Raw genomic sequence first — 17,613 nt, forward strand, 5'->3', positions numbered from 1 at the left:
CACTGAATAAGTTTTCAACATGTGTCTCCAGGTGTTAGAACTGTGCTTACAGGCAGCCTCATGCTGCTAAAAGACTATCTCATCCTGGAAAATCCCTGCAGGTATTAACAAGCTTTCGTCCTCCTTTTTAGCCAGCAACAGAAATAATAAAAAACCAAGATAAATTTAGACCAGACACCCAGATTTAAAGTGATAGCACATTCAGGAATGCCCAAAGTCTATCATGCATTTCTGAGTTCATATTTCACGTCTTTCCTGAAGGAATGGTTTCAAGGTTTAACACAATCCAACCACATTATAATCCTGATGATTTGATGTTTGCCACTTTATCGGAACTGCTTTGTTGAAAACAGCAAACTTTTTACTTCTGTCTGCAAAGACTCGTTCTGCTGACTAAGTGCAATTCTACCCAATATTATTTTTTCTGGACTCTTGGTGTCACCAGCTAGAAAAAAACAGCTCAGACATTCATAGTCAAACCTGCTGGCAAATGCTTTTTTCTCCCACCCCTTGCAGTAAAGCTGTATTGTTGCTTTGTAAAGGTCTGCAACTGTAAGTTTTGCATGACTGTGCTGAGGAGAGCAATCCATCTTGCTCCAGATTTCACTCTACAGCTCTCAAAGCCAGTTACCCAAGCTAGCAATCTGAGATATCCAGCAAACAAAAAGTGGATGCATGCACTGGGAGAGAAGAATGAACTTGGTAAAGAGAAAATCTTCAGTGACAAGAGGTCTGAGGATCATTGAAGGTATGAGGAGAAATAGGGCTTCAAAACTATGAAAAGAAAATCAATATATAATGTGTCTGAAGTAACATATAACGAAGCCTTGAAAAAGATCTGAGCAATCAGATCAGCCATAGTGGCCTCTGTCAGGGTTTTCTGGCCCTTAATCTGAGCAGTTTGAGAAGCAATCCCTTTAGGATAGGTTCATTTACTGATCTCTAAGGGTAGTTTTATTTCTTCTTTCAATTGGTCCAAATTATATAACTTCTCTCCACTTCTGACGACTGACAACATGACTCTTTACAGAAAAAAGATGGTTGTAACTTCGTAAAAGAAGGCCATGTCCGTATCAGATAACCAACGAATCTTGAAGTAACATTTTCAGGCCAGAATTCAATTACCTGTTTTTATTTTGATTATGAGTCTGCAATCCAATTTTTCTGCATGTGACAACAGCCACACAAAACTACACTATTATGACCACACCCGTGAATTTTAAGAAATTATAAACAAGCAGTTCTTTTTTCTAAGGGATTAGAGATGGAAATTACGAGATCTGAACCAGGAAATTCATGTTTAGACGAGTCCCACTCTCACAGGAATGAAGGGGCGGGAGACCTGAAGAAGACTGGAATAGCGAACTCTTAGAGCTTTTTAAATTGTGTTACTTCTAGGCAGTATCTCTAAATTAATAAACCAGTTTATTAATTTTGCAGGTATGGGAGAAGGTTTGAGATACACGACCTCCTGGATCTATAAGACAATGATGAAAGTCATTAGAGTCCTGAAGCTAGCCCAGTTGTATTTGTCCCAGTGGCTAGGCTCAAGCTCTTGCACTAGAAAGTGCTTGACAACCTTTCTTCAACTGGCAAGTGGTACACAGTGGCTGATCATTTTGAACTTTCCTGATTTCAGCACTTTCCTTCACCTCTCACCCTCTCCCAGTGAGCAATGATAATTTTAGATGCCTCTGCGTGTTGTGGAATAATCACACATAGCAGATCCTTCAAAAGAGTAAAACACAGACATTCACAGTAGTTAAAAAAAGATGTATAAAATCCAAATGTCAAGGAAAATTAATTCTTTTGTAGCCTGTTTCAGCGAGGCAAACTTTATGCTGCTTTGCATCTTAAAACACAAATTCCCTTTAAAGTCTGCTGCGTTTCCTCTGATGACGTAAAAAAAGTTCAGTGCATATTTTGGGACCTTTCTACTATGCCTGGGATGAGCTTAAACATATCCAGCTGCTCTTTATTAGTTTACTTCAGGGGATCTTTCACAGCTGGCTTAAGCCAGATTTACATATGTTTGGCTGAATATGCATGAATTCAGGACTCTAGAGAAGTTGTCGTAGCCTGTAAAGTGAATCTCTCATCTTCACAGTTCCCATTTCACTGCATGGAGCTCCTCTGATGGCGCAGAACAAATGGCTTTTTTTTTTTTTTCCCCCTGCTGTGGGCATTATGTATTCTGGGCAGCCCAGTGCCTCTCTGGAAGCAGTTTTTATGAACAGTGTCACGGAAAGAGAAGCTGTCACTGAGAAATCTGTGGCTTTCCCTCTGCTTTTTTACAGCCTGTTCTGAACTATGGCCTTTCTGCACAACAGGGAAAAGTGAAGTTCACTGAATGTCAACATAAGCAGCTCTGCTTAGCAGACTGAAGCTGAAAGCAGCCTTATGGAAGAACTGGGGTTAAATTTCAAACACTGCTTATGACCTAAAAGCAAAATTTTTTCCTCATCAGCTCTTATCTTCTCTAAAGTCACAAAAATGCGAATACTAGTTTTGAGCTACCAATGCGACTGAACACATCACAGCTGAACTAACAAAGGAGCCACCCATTAAACATCCAAGACTTTTAAATAGTAAGACTGTACCCTATATATCCTATTTACTGAGGTCCCTGGAAATTACTATTAAACTGCTGAACAACTACATGACCAAGCTAACAATATTTACTCATACACATAACTGTAATTCTTAGGAACAGTCCTTCTGCCCACAGCTGGGTTGCTGGTGCTCATTAGGAATATGGCTGGACTCCACAAAAGGTCTCTTACACAGAAGAAGGATGAAGCCACTTCTGTGATTAAAACGCCAGCACTGTATATTTTGTGACAGAAAGCAAACACTGGATTAATTCTTCATTTCTCTAACACTCATGAACACTGCAGGTGCAGTCAAAAGACCTGCTCCCTGTGATCAGTAAAGGACAAGACTGCTGCTTCTAGAAATATTTGCAGGGCTGGTGCTGTAGACAAAATACAGTTTATACATGTCTGCTGTTAGGGTTATAATTTCCCTCCGTATTGCAGTCTCATAACCTCATCTGCCTTTGAATACCCTAAGTAACTGAGGAGCTGTGATGAGTTTGAAACACTGGCCGTAACAATCAGCAAGACTAATCTTACCACTAGTTCTTTTTTTGGTATCTCTCTGCTCTTCCAATATAAATATCAGATGCCTTCTTTCCTCTCAATTACATTCATTTGAATCCACAGCATCTCCAGTGAAGCAAGCACAGTTACTCCAACCACATCCTGAGTTAAAAGACAGCATTTCCCTGATGGACTTCTTGTCCTGGTGCTGCTATCATCTCTCTCACTTCATTTTCTACCTCCAGTGGTGGCTTCTTTCATGCATTTTTTCTTTCTGTTGAATTTGTAGTTCTCTGCATTCTTTAACTTATTTTTTTTTAACCACCTGCCCATCTTGCAGGCACTTTGATGCCATGACTTCATTGATGTTTCCTGTCTGTGTATTTTTTTTGCGTACTCAGTGCTTATTACAGCCTGTCTGCTTCCCTGAACAAGATGACTGTAGACGAGCGAATGGCTTAAGTTGAAAGAGGGTAGATTTAGACTAGATATAAGGAAGAAATTCTTCTCTGTGAGGGTGGTGAGGCGCTGGCAGAGATTGCCCGGAGAAGCTGTGGCTGCCCCATCCCTGGCAGTGTTCAAGGCCAGGTTGGATGGGGCTTGGAGCAACCTGCTCTAGTGGAAGGTGCCCCTGCCCATGGCAGTGGGGTTGGAACTGGATGAGCTTTAAGGTCCCTTCCATCCCTCACCATCCTACGATTAATCTCAGAGGATATACTTTAGCAAGCTGGGGCCAGTAGCACTCTAACCACAGAGCAGTGTGGGCAAACGTGTCTTCTCCAACATACATTCAAAGCCCATCCAGATATCCTTGACTGTCCAGTGGCAGGCCAGGCAGGCATACCTGTGTATTTGCTTTAGCACATGCCTCACAAACAGCAGTGTTTCTGCAATACAGCTCCCCAGCCTTTCCCTCAGTTCTGGTACTGGATCGAATCTCCATTTCCTAGATTTACTGTAATGTTTGTTCAGTTTCTGCTCATGCTCTTCCTTAAGCCAGTATTTTCCGCTGCTGCAGGCAAACCAGACAACTTGCACAGCTAGTTAATCAGACTAGCTCTCAAGATATGTTTACGGATCTGCAAATAAACAAACTTCCATGTGAGCGGTTAAAGACTCATTTTTTTCCTAGCATTTTGGACCCTAACAAATTTTATCATAGTCTCTTTTCTCTCAGTGATATGTATTTATTCTCCCTCCCCCTTTCTAAACACAGCGTAGCTGAGACCAAACCTTTCAGGGAAGCACAGCTGATGTTATCAAATTGTCTTGCCATGAGCAAGTAGAGATAAACTGTATTGTCTTTCCAGGTCTTGATGCTGGGTATATGAAAGTAGCTGCTGATTTCACATTCGTAATTCAGTTCCATGAGTGAGAACTGCACACTTCGATATACAAATCCCCCTGGGTATGGGAAATTAATAGGTCTTACTGTATGAGTGCCTGAGGGTATTGCCCATAGCTTGGTCATATTTAAACAGAAAGCATATGAAGTGCTGCAGGACTGTAAGACCTCTTTAAGACACTGAATAGAGACTAGTGTTTTTTGTAGAGATAAAGCTGAACGCTCTCTGCAAAAAATAAAAACCAGTGCTCTTCATGTTCTTCATTATGAGCCATGATTGCCCAAATCTCTGGGCAGGCTCTGTGGTGAATGCAAGAGGTTCAGTGGGGAGAGCAGGCAGAAGAACGGACAGAGGACAGTCTTGCTCTGTGCCCTCCTTTAAGAGCCTTTGACTGGGACTCATTCAGCAACGAATACACATGGAGAACTGTTGAACTGTTTGGTGGAAGCTATAAGCTGGTGACAGGAATTAAATTTCTCCAGTGGTGACCACTGGCTCAAGCTACTAAAACATGCACCACACTACAAGATCACTTCTGTTGGCTTCCTTAAAAACAAGCACTGCTCGATGTTTACCTAGCATTATGGCTTCTGTCTCACTCACCTGCTCGCTTTCAAACAGGAACTCAGTAAGAATTTCTCACTTGAAGAATAAGGAAACACCTGGAAAATATGTGTTTCTCAACAGACTTTTGGAACTATTTTAATGCAGGCTTCAGTGTGCGACTCTTCAGGAGGTGTTTCTGTGCATGCTTAAATTCCCTATCTGTGCTGGTACTGTTTGTGTTTAGTAACTGCAGATCTTTCAGGCTCTCCAGAAAACCCTCCTCTGTTTCTTTCTACAAGAACATGATAGTGAATAACAGTAGCTTTGTAGTGCTTTAAAAACGTGCCTGCTTCTCTCCCCCCCTCTTTTTTTTTTAACAGCTGTTCTTTTATTTTCTATCATAATTGTCGGTAAGATGGGATGGAGCATGCACAAGATGGCATATTATTGACAGCATGCAGCTGGTGTTATTTTCCAATTAAAAAAATCCTTGTTGGGCATATGAAAGAACTGTCTAGTTTATGCTCAGTTTTGACAATGCTATCAAGCTGCACCTTCATCTGAGGTTTTATTTCACAAAAGATAGCAATCTTTGGTTGCTGGTGGGAGAACTACAGTTTTATATCCAGGGCTAACCACTATGGTAGATGTGGGAGGTTGGAACTGGTCTGGAGGCTATCACTAGGACTCACTATTTCAGAGTGTTACAGATATTCTTCCCAGCCAATACAAAGTTGGTGATGAAGGTACTGTTAGCCATATCCGAGTTTTTGCTGTATTGTACAGTTGTGCCAGAAATGCCTCTCACTGATTCTTGAGCAACTTCTCTATAAATTGCCTTAAGCTCTTCTAATGCCAATGGAGCTGTTAAAATTTACTTCAGCAGGGACTCTGACTTACTCTGATCTGCTGGGGCAGGGAGAGCTGTCAGATTATCAGCTGGTCGTTAAAGTGCTTATCAGTCACAGCTCTGATGCTCCGTGTACACTGTGTTGCTGTGTATTTAGTTGCCTAATTGTGACAAGTCTCTTCTGGGTTTGAGGGACTGAGATTTTTCAAAACCTCACAGCTTGGCCAATAAAGCTCTTTTTTCCCTTACGGGGATGTGAGGATGCACATTTTCGATGTAAAGGTAAATTTGCACTATCTGCTTCAAAATTTCTCAATAAAATGCCCTTAAGAATGTTTTCATAACATGAGAATAACAACATATTTTTCCCTATCCTTTTTCTCAGCCACTGGCACAGAAAATCTCAGAGCACATGATTAAAATAATCTAGCAAAAGTCACAGAAAAAGTAATTGGATACCAGAGACTATAGCGTCTCACTAAATGACTGTCAAAGAGCTCGAAGCAGCACCTGCCTAAACACCTGACTAAACTAAGGATATTCACAGGAACAACTAGTTTCCAAACACAATGACATTTGTTATCTGTATTTAATTTTCAATAAAATTAACATGGCAAAATCTACATTATGCCCTCTCCAGGTTCTTCTTCTTTTAATTAACTTCATGCTGTTAATCAGTAAGCACCAGCCCATCCTGACATAAAGAATTAAGCTTGCCTTTTTTTTACAGTCCTAAAGAAAATCAAGAAAAAGAGTAAAAGAGTCAGACAGTGTCCTTCCTACATACTAAAAGGGATGTTGACCCTATTCACTAAAAGGTTACCTGTATGAGAAGAATGTATTTTGAACAGAGGAATGTAATTAAACAGTTCACAGTGCACAGATCATATTAAAAGTGCTCTGAACCAGGACTGTTAATGTTTAGGTTGTTGTAAAATTACTACAGGACGTCTTACCTATTAATTAATACAGTTATTGAAACTAGGCACATTCTGTATGAGAAAAATTAATTATTCAAATATCTTTAACAGCATATTGACATTTTAATTGTATACTGGCATTAACACCGAAAGGTGATGTGTCTTTCAGCTAGTACATTGTCTACTCTCAAATCCCTTAAAATTTTAAAGCAGTTTCAGAGATTTCTTATTTAAAGGGCTAGGCTGCCCTCCCAATTCAGCATCTTTGCATGGCACAACGTCTCACTATACTCAATATAAATGGCACAAAAATCAAACTGAATGTTACTTAACATCCTGTCCACCAATTATGCTTTGCTATTTCCAGACACAGTAGTGACCCTGTAGGGCCAGCACACCCTACAGCGAATTCCCAGCTCTTGATAAATAAGTCAGTGCTACAAGGGTCAAATAAGAGCATGAGGCAGTCTGTGCTGTCCTCACTGGGTGACTGTGGATGAATGCAGCTGGGGTTCTAGTCCATCACACAATAGCTCTAATGCCCTGAACCTTGAGCAGCTGCCTTGACAAATTAGACATGGCCTTTTTTATTGAAAAAGCAGATCAAGGTCCCAGGGCAATGACAGTTTTTCCCTGTTTTAGTGAGACAAGCTTCTATTGCTCATTGCAGCCTCGAAATTGATAGCCTGACTAAATCTATGCAGACGGACAGTTACAAGTCAAGGATACCTGCTGTTTCCTGCAGCCACATTTACATCTTATGAGCTCTATTTTAAAATTCACCCTTCTTTTATTTGTAGGATCCAGTAACTTGGGAGCAGAAAAGCTCTGCTGATAGTTTTCCTAACCAGGGGTTGCACATTGACACAACATCTTCTACTACCAATGATGTCTTTTTTCAGCTACTAAGTAGAAAATGGCTCTTGGTTCCAAATTCACTATTCACGTTTTCACTTTTGATAGCTAAACCTGAAATTTGTACTGTCAGTGAAATGTAGAAATATTCTGATTTCTGAAAATTTTAAGTTAGTGTCAGTGCTGAAATATACGCATTTCTTCATGTGTGGCACTGGCAGTTGGTGTGTTTTGGAATATACTCTTTCCATTACTTTGATTTCCCTATACTTGTCTATGTTTTGCAGTGAAAACTGTTCCTATCCTTATACTTTCAGAAGGTTACTGTAAAAAAAACATGACTAAATGAGCTTGGGCTTTTTTTTACGTAAGGTTTGAAAGGAAGACTTAGTCACAGAAAAGATGCACTAAATCACGCCCTATATTCTTTTACAATCCCCATGTTTGATTAAAATTCGCTTAAGGATTTGGCCCTGCCTGGGGACTTAGCTTCTGTAATTTTTTCTGCCTTATCTTCTCTCTGTCTCTTCGCTTTTGTTCTCATAGAAACTCAGAAAAACATAATGAAAGCAAGTTTGAATAAAGTCTATTGTCAGAAAAATCCTTCCAGCACTTTCATCAATTTTATATACAATATCCGTTTTATTAATTAGCATCTAGTTTTCACTGCCACTGTTTGAACTTGAGGACGTATTCTGAGATGATTAGCTGTCTCTAGCCCTGGAAGTAGACAGCTCGTACATGCAAGACAGAAGAGAGGAAGGACCAATGTCATTCCTCTGGCCAAGTGTTGTGTGTTCCCTTAATCCTGACTGCACAGCCCTCTGGTGCATGTCATGGGATACCAGGAACTCCAGCATGGTGGGGTCATTAATCCAGCATGTTTGCCAATTATTAGCCTGGTATGGTGACACTGGTATCTGGCCATTAAAAACTCTGCTGAGAAATTTGGTCCCATTTAAGTGATAACATGGCTTTCTGGTATTTATCTGATATGGAACTAAAGTGGTGCTCCACAGCATGTATGCTGTGATTAGTCTCTGAGACATTCAGTTCCTGGACAAGTTGCTCATTAGAGCCATTCTACACAAATATATGGTTGGTTGGTTGTCTTTTTAAAAAAGGATTTTTTTTTAGTATTTCACCCTAGCACCTAGTATATGTGACAAACATCTCCACAAAACAGGGATGTCTACATTAAGCTGATGCTAGTTTACCTAAGAACATTATTGAAAAAAAAAATCTATAGGGCTTTGACAGACTCATCCAGCCAACCTCTGCTTAAATCTTAATGGGAAAAGTAGGTTTTAATCTACATGTGGGTCTAGGATATCAGAGAGGGACTCTTCATCAGGGACTGTAGCAATAGGACAAGGGGCAATGGGTTCAAACTTAAACAAGGGAAGTTGAGGTTAGATATGAGGAAGAAGTTCATTACTGTGAGGGTGCTGAGGCACTGGAACAGGTTCCTCAAATAAGTGGTAAATGCTCCATTACTGGCAGTATTCAAGGCCAGGCTGGACAGAGCCTTGAGTGACATGGTCTAGAGAGAGGTGTCCCTGCCCATGTCAGGAGAGTTGGAACTTGATGATCTTAAGGTCCTTTCCAACCCAAAGCATTCTATGATCTCGTCTTGTGTAGGTGAAATTCCTTTGTGAAGAACTACACCTTCCAGTAATCACACCTCACGCTTCAATTCTCAGCCACGTGCTACAGAATCATAAACAGAATAAGGGCAAATCCTGTACTCCCTTTCCCACAGCACTCTTCTATTAGACTGTGGGCAAGAGGCATCTTTGCAAATGCACTTCCTGGTGTAAAATTCAGCCCTCCCAAGCTGAACACCAGTTGTTTAATTTATGCAAAAAAAGACTCCAAAGCTTTGCTTTGCCACAGTTTTTTTCACTTATTTCATGTCTACTTGTAAAGTATCTTGTAAAATCAGCACTTATCACCTTTTATCATAACTGCACCTGAAGTTTCATATAATTCTGTCTCACTGCAGCAAAATCTGCCTGAACATTTGCAGACTCGCTGTAGACAAGCATTGGCAGCGCTTGGCAAATCTTTCAAGTAGCAATAATCACAGTAAAATTTAGTAACAGCCGCTTGTGTACAATATGAAACATCTTCTGGAGTCAGGTTTTGAAACGAACATCCTTCGGGCTCTCCAAGAGCACAGCCCTCCCCAGATTGAGAAGTTGAATATTACTAATTATGTCTAATTCTGTACTGTATGGCTGCAATTATTATTAATAATAACAACAATATAGATTCTACAATCTATAATAGGTGCTATCAGACACTTGTATCTACAGGAGCATTCTTGACAACCAAATACATGAGCAACTCAACCCTGTAAACTGTATCCACTACATCCAGCTTGTAATCAGCTTTTTAATTTTTGTTACATAGATGTTGACAAAAGGATTGTTAAGGAAAGGAGATACCACCTCATAATCTTCACTTAATGAGTGTTGAGACAACTAAGAATACAAACATTAAGCCTGCTAACAGCAATGCTACACTTTGGTCATTCAGTGCCCAGCTCAGCCACACGCACCTGAATGCTCTAGAGAAGAAGCTGTAGCAGAACCACAAAACTGTAAGCTGAATTTACAACCAATTTATCAAAACTGTGACTAAAAGGTGGGCTCTGGGCATTCAGGGAGCAAGTGAGAAACCTGAACAGTGAGCTGCACTAATGAACTCAGGACTTGAAAAGCATGAGGCATTTCTCAAGGAAGCCTGGAAGGACAGGAGGCAGTAGAGAAGGGCAGCAGGGTAATGAGGGGCAAGGCCAGCTGCTCCTGAAGAAAATCACTTTATTTTCTTCACACAGGCCTTTCGACAAGTGGTACATGTCTACTCCCCCCTTCGTTAGTAGTTTGACTACAGAGAGACACAGCGCTATGGCACTACTGGGGTGTAGAGGGTAAAGCCTTGGAGCACTCCACAGAAGGAGCTTCATGACTGCGGAGGGAGGGAGACCAAGTACAATGGCAGCAGGGGGGAAGGTTAGACAGCAAGGAAAACTGTTTAAACAAAGGTGAGAAACACACAATTAAATTAACACTAAAACATAGCAAGAAAGGAAACAAAATGTAAACATACTCTAGAACATGGTTGTTTTTTTTTTTCTTTCTCTTTTTTTTTGACTTTTTTTTTTTTTTTTTCTGGGGAGGAGTTGGAAAAAATGAGGAAAAAGGAGTGCAGTTTGCCCAATCAGAGCCAATATTTTTGTTGTTGTTGTTCAGCAATATAAGGGCAGATTCCTTAATGGCTAAAATGAAAATGCCAGCGGGATGGCAACGCATAGTTCCCACTATATGGGTTCCACTACACATTTTCATCTTGGCAAGAAATGTGATGTAGATCAGAAACAACAATCCCAGAGTATATTTAGCTACTAAAGCTGTGGCACACAAATGTCACATTCCCATGAGTCAACCCTTTAAAAGAACCCCCTCTTCACGCCCCCACAGATATTCCCCAAGATGCCTGCACTGAATTAAAAGTGAAGCATATGGATGGACGTGACATCATCAAAGCACCCATGCTACAGAAAAGAAAGCAGCAAGTGGATTCTGTACAATTAGTACAGATCTGTAAGATTCTGTTTGTGAGCACAGAAAAAGAAAGAAAACACTGTCCAAAGGATTAGACGCAACCAAAGAAGAACAACACAAAGTACCTTGCAAAACAAAGAGAAAATGTTAAAAAAGAGTATTTTTTTCTTTGTGAATGTGTGAAAGTAAAAGAAATCACAGCAAAAGTGAAAACAAAATCTTGATAAAAGGATAGTATGCGTAACATTTTCTGATTTAATTTTGTGCAAGAACTCTTTCCGTTGCCTTTTTAAAACAACAAAAAAAATAGTAATTTTGGAGCCAGCTGGCTCTGACTGGGCAAGGCAAGGAGTAACAACACACAAGTGGATGGTAATGGTAAACAACCATGCGGTCACCTCTGCCGCCATTGTTTTGATTGCGTGTAGACTGCTTCCAGCTTTGTTAATATTCATAATTAGGCACCAAAGAATGCATGATATTTAAATGACCCTGTCAAGTGCTAATAAGGCTCTTTGGTAACCATCACTCCCTGGGCAGGGAACTATTGAATGTAAGCTTCGTCAGTCAGTGAGTTGAAGTGAAAATGATTAGAATCCAACAGCTATACATTTATTAATATTTTCAATGCACACTTTTCTGAAAGCTTCTACTGGCATACAAGATGCTTTTAAGAGCTAGCTTTCCATCTATTAAGCATTGCTTTGCGAAAGATTTGTGAAGTAGGGACCCACACATAACAAATAGTGCCATTAAAATGCATGCGTCTCTGCATTCCTCTGGGTACATAAAGGGCCAGATCTTTCACTGTCTGCATTTCTGATTTAACTCCCCTGTCTCCCTTTTCTTCTCCTTTTCCTTTTTCTCATTTTCCTTCTTTTCCTCCTTTTCCCTTTCCCTTCCCTTCCCTTCTCTTTCCCTTCCCTTTCCTTAAATCTGCTTAATGAGATCCCCTCCTCTCAGGGTAGAGGAAAGAAAGATACCACTTACTTTCAAACGAGGTAACAATGGACTTTCTAAAAAATGTCCTCTCACCTCGAGCATTTTTGGATACCAGGTGTTACTAACAGACTGGACAGAAAAATAAAACAGCTGCATTTTTCTTGCTGTCAGCATTATCACTGATTTATTGCTGAGAGGAAAAAGGACTGCTAGGTAAATCACATGCCATCTTTAGAAGGGCATGCAGTTTTATCTGCCTTCCCTCCTCTATATATTGGATACCCCAAAATAACTTTTTCTAAATAGCCCTTCTACTGCTGGAGAGCAAAGGATAAGGAATTAAAATAATGAGGACAATATCTCAAACTGACCTTAAGTAGGAATATTAAGTAGGAATATCAATCTGAGCTTTCACCTTCAGCACTCTCAGTCACTTGCACCCTAAGTTATGATTTTGAATTTGAGTTTGGCAGCTGTCTGAAGTTTTTCCTCTGCTGAAGCTCAGGAGCTCACAGGTCTGCAGGATGTAGAGAAGTTCTGTGCTTAACTCACGTGTAAGCCTGTCGGGTTCTAGAAATTCACCTTTTTTGCTTTAGATTTGCTTTTAATCCCCCTAAATGTCTACAGGATCAAGCTCTGACAAAAATTGTTCAAACAGGGGCCACTTCTAAAACCCAGCTGAAGGAAGAAAAGCAAATGGCAGTTTCCCCCTTTTTTATAGGAAAAGCTAATTGCTGGGAGGTGGGAGACAAGTTTGCGCCCTCTGCCTGAGGGAATTCAAATCTTCATATTCCATTTCCTGTCAATCAAGCCTAAAAGCCAAGGCTACTAGATTAATGTTTGCTATGGCATCTTTAGAAATTTTACTGCATCTCCTGCCTAATTTGCTGGCCTCCTCAACTGAAAGAGAGCTTTAGGGTTTGTCTCTGCTGGGCCAGACAGGTGACGCCCATTGCCTTCATGGGTAGGAACCACGAAGGTTCTTTTAGGTCAACCCTGGGGAATTCAGTGAGAAATCCAGGATGTCCCAGGACTGTGGGAGGCAGTGTGTATCTGGGGCTGTTGTGAATAGCAGGCACTGAGTTCACAGTCTGGCTTCAGACCGCCGCCAGCTGTTGATGCAGCTCTGCTGAAAACTGTTCTGTGATGTTAACACATCACTCCCTCCTCAAAGTCTCCATGGCCAATGCAGAGAATTCAGGATTCACCAGGTCAGATGGAGGGGAAGGCATGACAGCTAGTAACCTACTAGTTTGGGCAAACAAGGCAAAGCATCAGGTCTGGCATGCCAGTAGCTTCTCTAGGAACAGCTGATGCTTTTGTCTAATGAGTTTTTCATGTAAAATGCATGAACAATACAGACTAGAATCCACATTTCAATTAATATTTTAAATGTTTTATATCAAGTATTCATAGCAGAAAGGACTGAAGCTCATGTGTGTTCTTGCCCCTGGTAAGTGCCCTAACCACTCAGCAAGTGAGTTTTGCTCATTCCCATCCTTCTTCAGGCCCACTGAGTACTTAATTAGTCCATACAGAGTGAAATATCTTCAACAGGGAAAGAGATTGAAATAAACTACTTAAGAACACTCTGGAGAAGAGTAACAAGGACTCAGATCTCTCTAGGCAGTGGAGCTACTTGAACCTAAGTCCCCTATTTACAAAGCAACAATTTTAACCTCTTTTGAGACACAGATTTAAAAGATAACTACAGAGGGCCAAGATGGAATGAGGAGACAACACCATCCTCACACAGAAGAAAAGCTTCTTCTTCTCTAAGCAAGTCCAAGTGGCAAGTTTTGGCAATTATCTGCCTAATTCTGTGTATGTATAGCAAAGCGGGACTGGAGGCCAAAGGACAGAGCTGTCACTTGTACTAGACCCAAGGGTTCTTCAGCACAGGGTTGAACACTGTGAAGTGACACCTAACTCCAACCTTTTGATACTTTAAAAATGCAACACAGAATCTCTCTCCACCAGCAGTCACCTCTGCTAATGATGTCCTCAGCCCCTACTCTCAAAGGTATTTGATGCTCAAGTCTCACTGGCAGCAGGACTTAGGCCTACTGTCTAGGACTACTGTCAGTTTTACTTCAATGGTTAAACTAGAGCAGACTTTCAGTATCTCTTATCTGTTATTGAGAGGTGGAAATAATGTAAAATCAGCCAAGATCTGCTGTGCTGCCCTGGGGATTCAGACAAAAAGGCAATATAAAAACACACCCTTAAGATCAATGGGAAGCTATAGATCTTCCTCTGCCAGAGAATAGGGCAGATCAAGTTTAAAGAGGGCTAAATCCCCACTGTTTCCCTCCTTCCTGTACACATGCAAAACACGCTTTGCAAAGGCATACACTTCTGTTTGTTTTGTGTGGTTTCCTCAGGCAATGAATTATCTAGGACTGGGACTGAGATTGGCTGTTTAGTTTCAGGCTTTACGATAAGCTTTTAATTATAGCACAGGAGTTTCATTACATGTTACTTCGAGCCAGCTGGAAGCAGTTACACTTTAGTCCTCCCCCCACCATGCTCCTCACCACAGGATGTCATTTCCAAGGCCTTACCCTTCTTGTCTTGATGATTATGGGATGAAACTGCCACATATGGATCTGTATTTTCAGATGAACCAAGCGGATCCTTCCAATCCAGCATACGTCCCCTAGCATCATAACCCTGTCGAGCGTGAGAGCCGGAAGTGGTGGTGCTTGGGACTAGGGAACTGGAGTGTCCTGTTTACATTATAAATACAGGTAGGGAAGACAAGTCTCATTAGTCACTTACCATGCTATCTTCCCACACTCAGGAACGCACATATTGCTTTGTTTTGGTGATGGGTGAACTTCTTGTCTTAGGCTGAGCAGTGTTTCCAAAGTCCTTCAAAGCATGGCCTCAAGGAAATGGAATTTGAACCTTCCAGATCAGGGTGTTAAAAGGTGCGTGCACACCTTCGGCTGCCACTGAGCTGGTGGTGGTGTTCTTTTACTCAACAGAGTTATATGCATGTGAAAGAGGGTGAGCACACTTCATCTGAGTCAAGCATCCTCCGTCTAGGTTTATACACGCCTGACTGATGCTGAAATGTCAGCCCATGTGTCTAGCACCGGCTTAGTTAAAAAGCAATTTTAAAACCAATTTGAAATGGAATAACTTCTAATATGGCAGAAACAGAAGGGGAATGCCAGAAGGGCTATAAAACGGTGACAGCAGTGGCTCTCTGTCCCATGCTCCAAGGGGAATAAAGGACTGCCAGGCATCAGAGTTGCTTGTGCTGCAGCATTGCCCTCTGGATAGAAGATGTGCAGGGCCCAGCATCCACTTGCACTTGTGTGCACCCTTGCCATTGGTTCTGTCTGAGCACACAGAACCAAATGGCTCTGAGACAAGCATGAAGCCGAACATCATTTCTGCTCAGAGAGACAGTGAAGATAACGTTTGACTAAATGAACCCGCCCAGAACCCGCTACTCCAGCAGCTGCTGGACAGAGGTCTTGCACGCCTTTTTTCCATTACATCTACTCTAGACATTGTTACTGTTGTCCTGAATAAGGCTGAGAAGTTCCTTGCCTATCAAATACATCCCAACAAACAGCACATTCATACGACATGCCCTGATGGAACACCACACAGTTTTACCAGTGATTTGGCTGGGGTAGAGCTGTGTTTGTAGGCTTACACGTCCTTCGCTGCTGAATCCTGAGAAGTAGGTCGGCACCCAAAATGCTTGGATTGCTTGGAGTCTACCATCTCTTAAAGATGGCTCCAACCTGGACTTCCCAGTGGCTTGGGCTGCTCTGTCGCTATTGGGATGGGGACACCAAAACTCCATGCACACCACAACATTTTGACCTCAAAACTGCGCATGTCTCTGAAAGTTCCCTTCTGGCACATGTTTCCAAATGAATTATTTTCAGTGAGACTCAAGGAGCTCTGGGCCTAGTTAATTACATGTGGAATAACTTCCCTTTCCTACCTTCCTGAAAGACACCATCAAAAGGGGTTTCTGAAACATGCTCAAACACAAACGAAGAGAAGTGGATTATCCACAAGACAGAATGGCAGATAACGCTTAACTCTTTGGATAACACTGGACGGACTGACAGCAGCCCTCCTTTCTCCTGCCTCTTTTTTAACAGCCCAGTAAATTAATTTTCTTCCCTTAGATGTGACTCCTTGGAGAGAAGTCCTATCACCAGGCTACAGACTGCCCAAGCAGTGACCCTCTCCCGGCTCCTTCTCTTGACATTGTTTCACTGCTCAGAAAAATAACTTGAGACTCACTGGGGCAGAGCTGGAGCAACACAAGGAGCCCAAATTTAAAGCCTCACGGAGAAGGCACAGAGCTGGGCAGTTAGATATTGTGCTTCTGTAGTTTATTTTAAACAGTCACTGGATAAGCACAAAGCTTTTGGAAGCTGCATCTCAAAAAGCCTGCTTTAAATGGCTTCTAAAGCCATCCAGACCCAGCTCTCAGAAGCACAAGAGAGAGCTGATGAACCCAGTTTCTCTCCCTCAATCAAAAATCTAAATGTTTGCCAGCAATGCTCCCAAGCTTCTAGAGGCACCTATGTGCTTTGTTTTATCCATCCCTTTCACCACCTTCATGTGGGGTTGAACTACTGACGAAGTCAGCAAAAAGGCTGCAACTTCTGTTAAGATGCTGCTGATTTAAGTAAGTCCTGCTGAATATTAATGATCTTACAGGAAGAAAATGTCTGCTCCTCTGTATATTTTTGAGGAGCCCCTTTAATTTACTGCACACAAATATATATAGCAGCATTTTGGACAGTGTTTTGTATAGAACATAGACACAACTAATTCCTGTAACTGGTATACTTAGCAGAGAAAATTGGTCGAATTCACAGTGTTCTCACCACGAAGCCAACCTTTGGCTCCTACATCTAATCATTAACACAATTTAGCTCTGGACCTCAGGCTGAAGGCATATGCTGACAAGGGCACTGGATTAATATTTACCTCTCATGATAGGTACTGTGGTTTCTCCCAGCCATCTTTCTTTAACACAACAAATTAGAGGCTGTATTTTGTTGAAGAGCTTTTAATGTTGCTCAAATAGAGAACAGAAGCCAAACATTATCCACTTCTAAAAGGTTTCCATAAGCCACAGCATGGCTGGGAGCATTGGTAACACACATTTAGATAGGCGATACACTCTGATCCAAACGTGCTGCCTGCTCTGCAGCACTCCTGCAGCAGGGCTGCTTATTTCCAAAAGGACAGGTAGAGGTACAGCAACTGAAAAGATGTGCTCTCTTGAAGCAAGAATACGCTGGAGCGTGAAAGCGTTCAACTCTCCACCATTTTACGCTTGTCAACTCCTGTGCTCATCCCCAAGAAATAAGAGAAATAACTGGACAGAGAACAGGCCAGAAAATGGAAATAATGAGATTTCTATGTCTTCTTTCCCCTGAGGACTAACCCACAGTGCCAGCATTCATGGGGTTCTCCAAGTCTCCAAGTTAATAC

The 17,613-nt window shown here is 41.5% G+C and overlaps 1 protein-coding gene across 2 annotated transcripts in view; it reads right to left on the reverse strand.

The window, feature by feature from the left end:
• SEMA6A (semaphorin 6A) overlaps nt 1–17,613 on the reverse strand; it is a gene marked incomplete at both ends in the record, with an annotated part of 62,993 nt that overhangs the window by 8,026 nt on the left and 37,354 nt on the right. For both annotated transcript variants that reach the window (XM_080637715.1, XM_080637714.1), the window contains one exon: nt 14,694–14,858. In XM_080637715.1, the coding sequence (XP_080493841.1) occupies nt 14,694–14,858 (165 nt within the window). The remainder of the gene's footprint in view (nt 1–14,693; nt 14,859–17,613) is intronic.

This window comes from Psittacula echo, assembly GCF_963264785.1.
Source record: "Psittacula echo genome assembly, chromosome: Z".
NCBI classification, from domain to species: Eukaryota; Metazoa; Chordata; class Aves; order Psittaciformes; family Psittacidae; genus Psittacula; species Psittacula echo.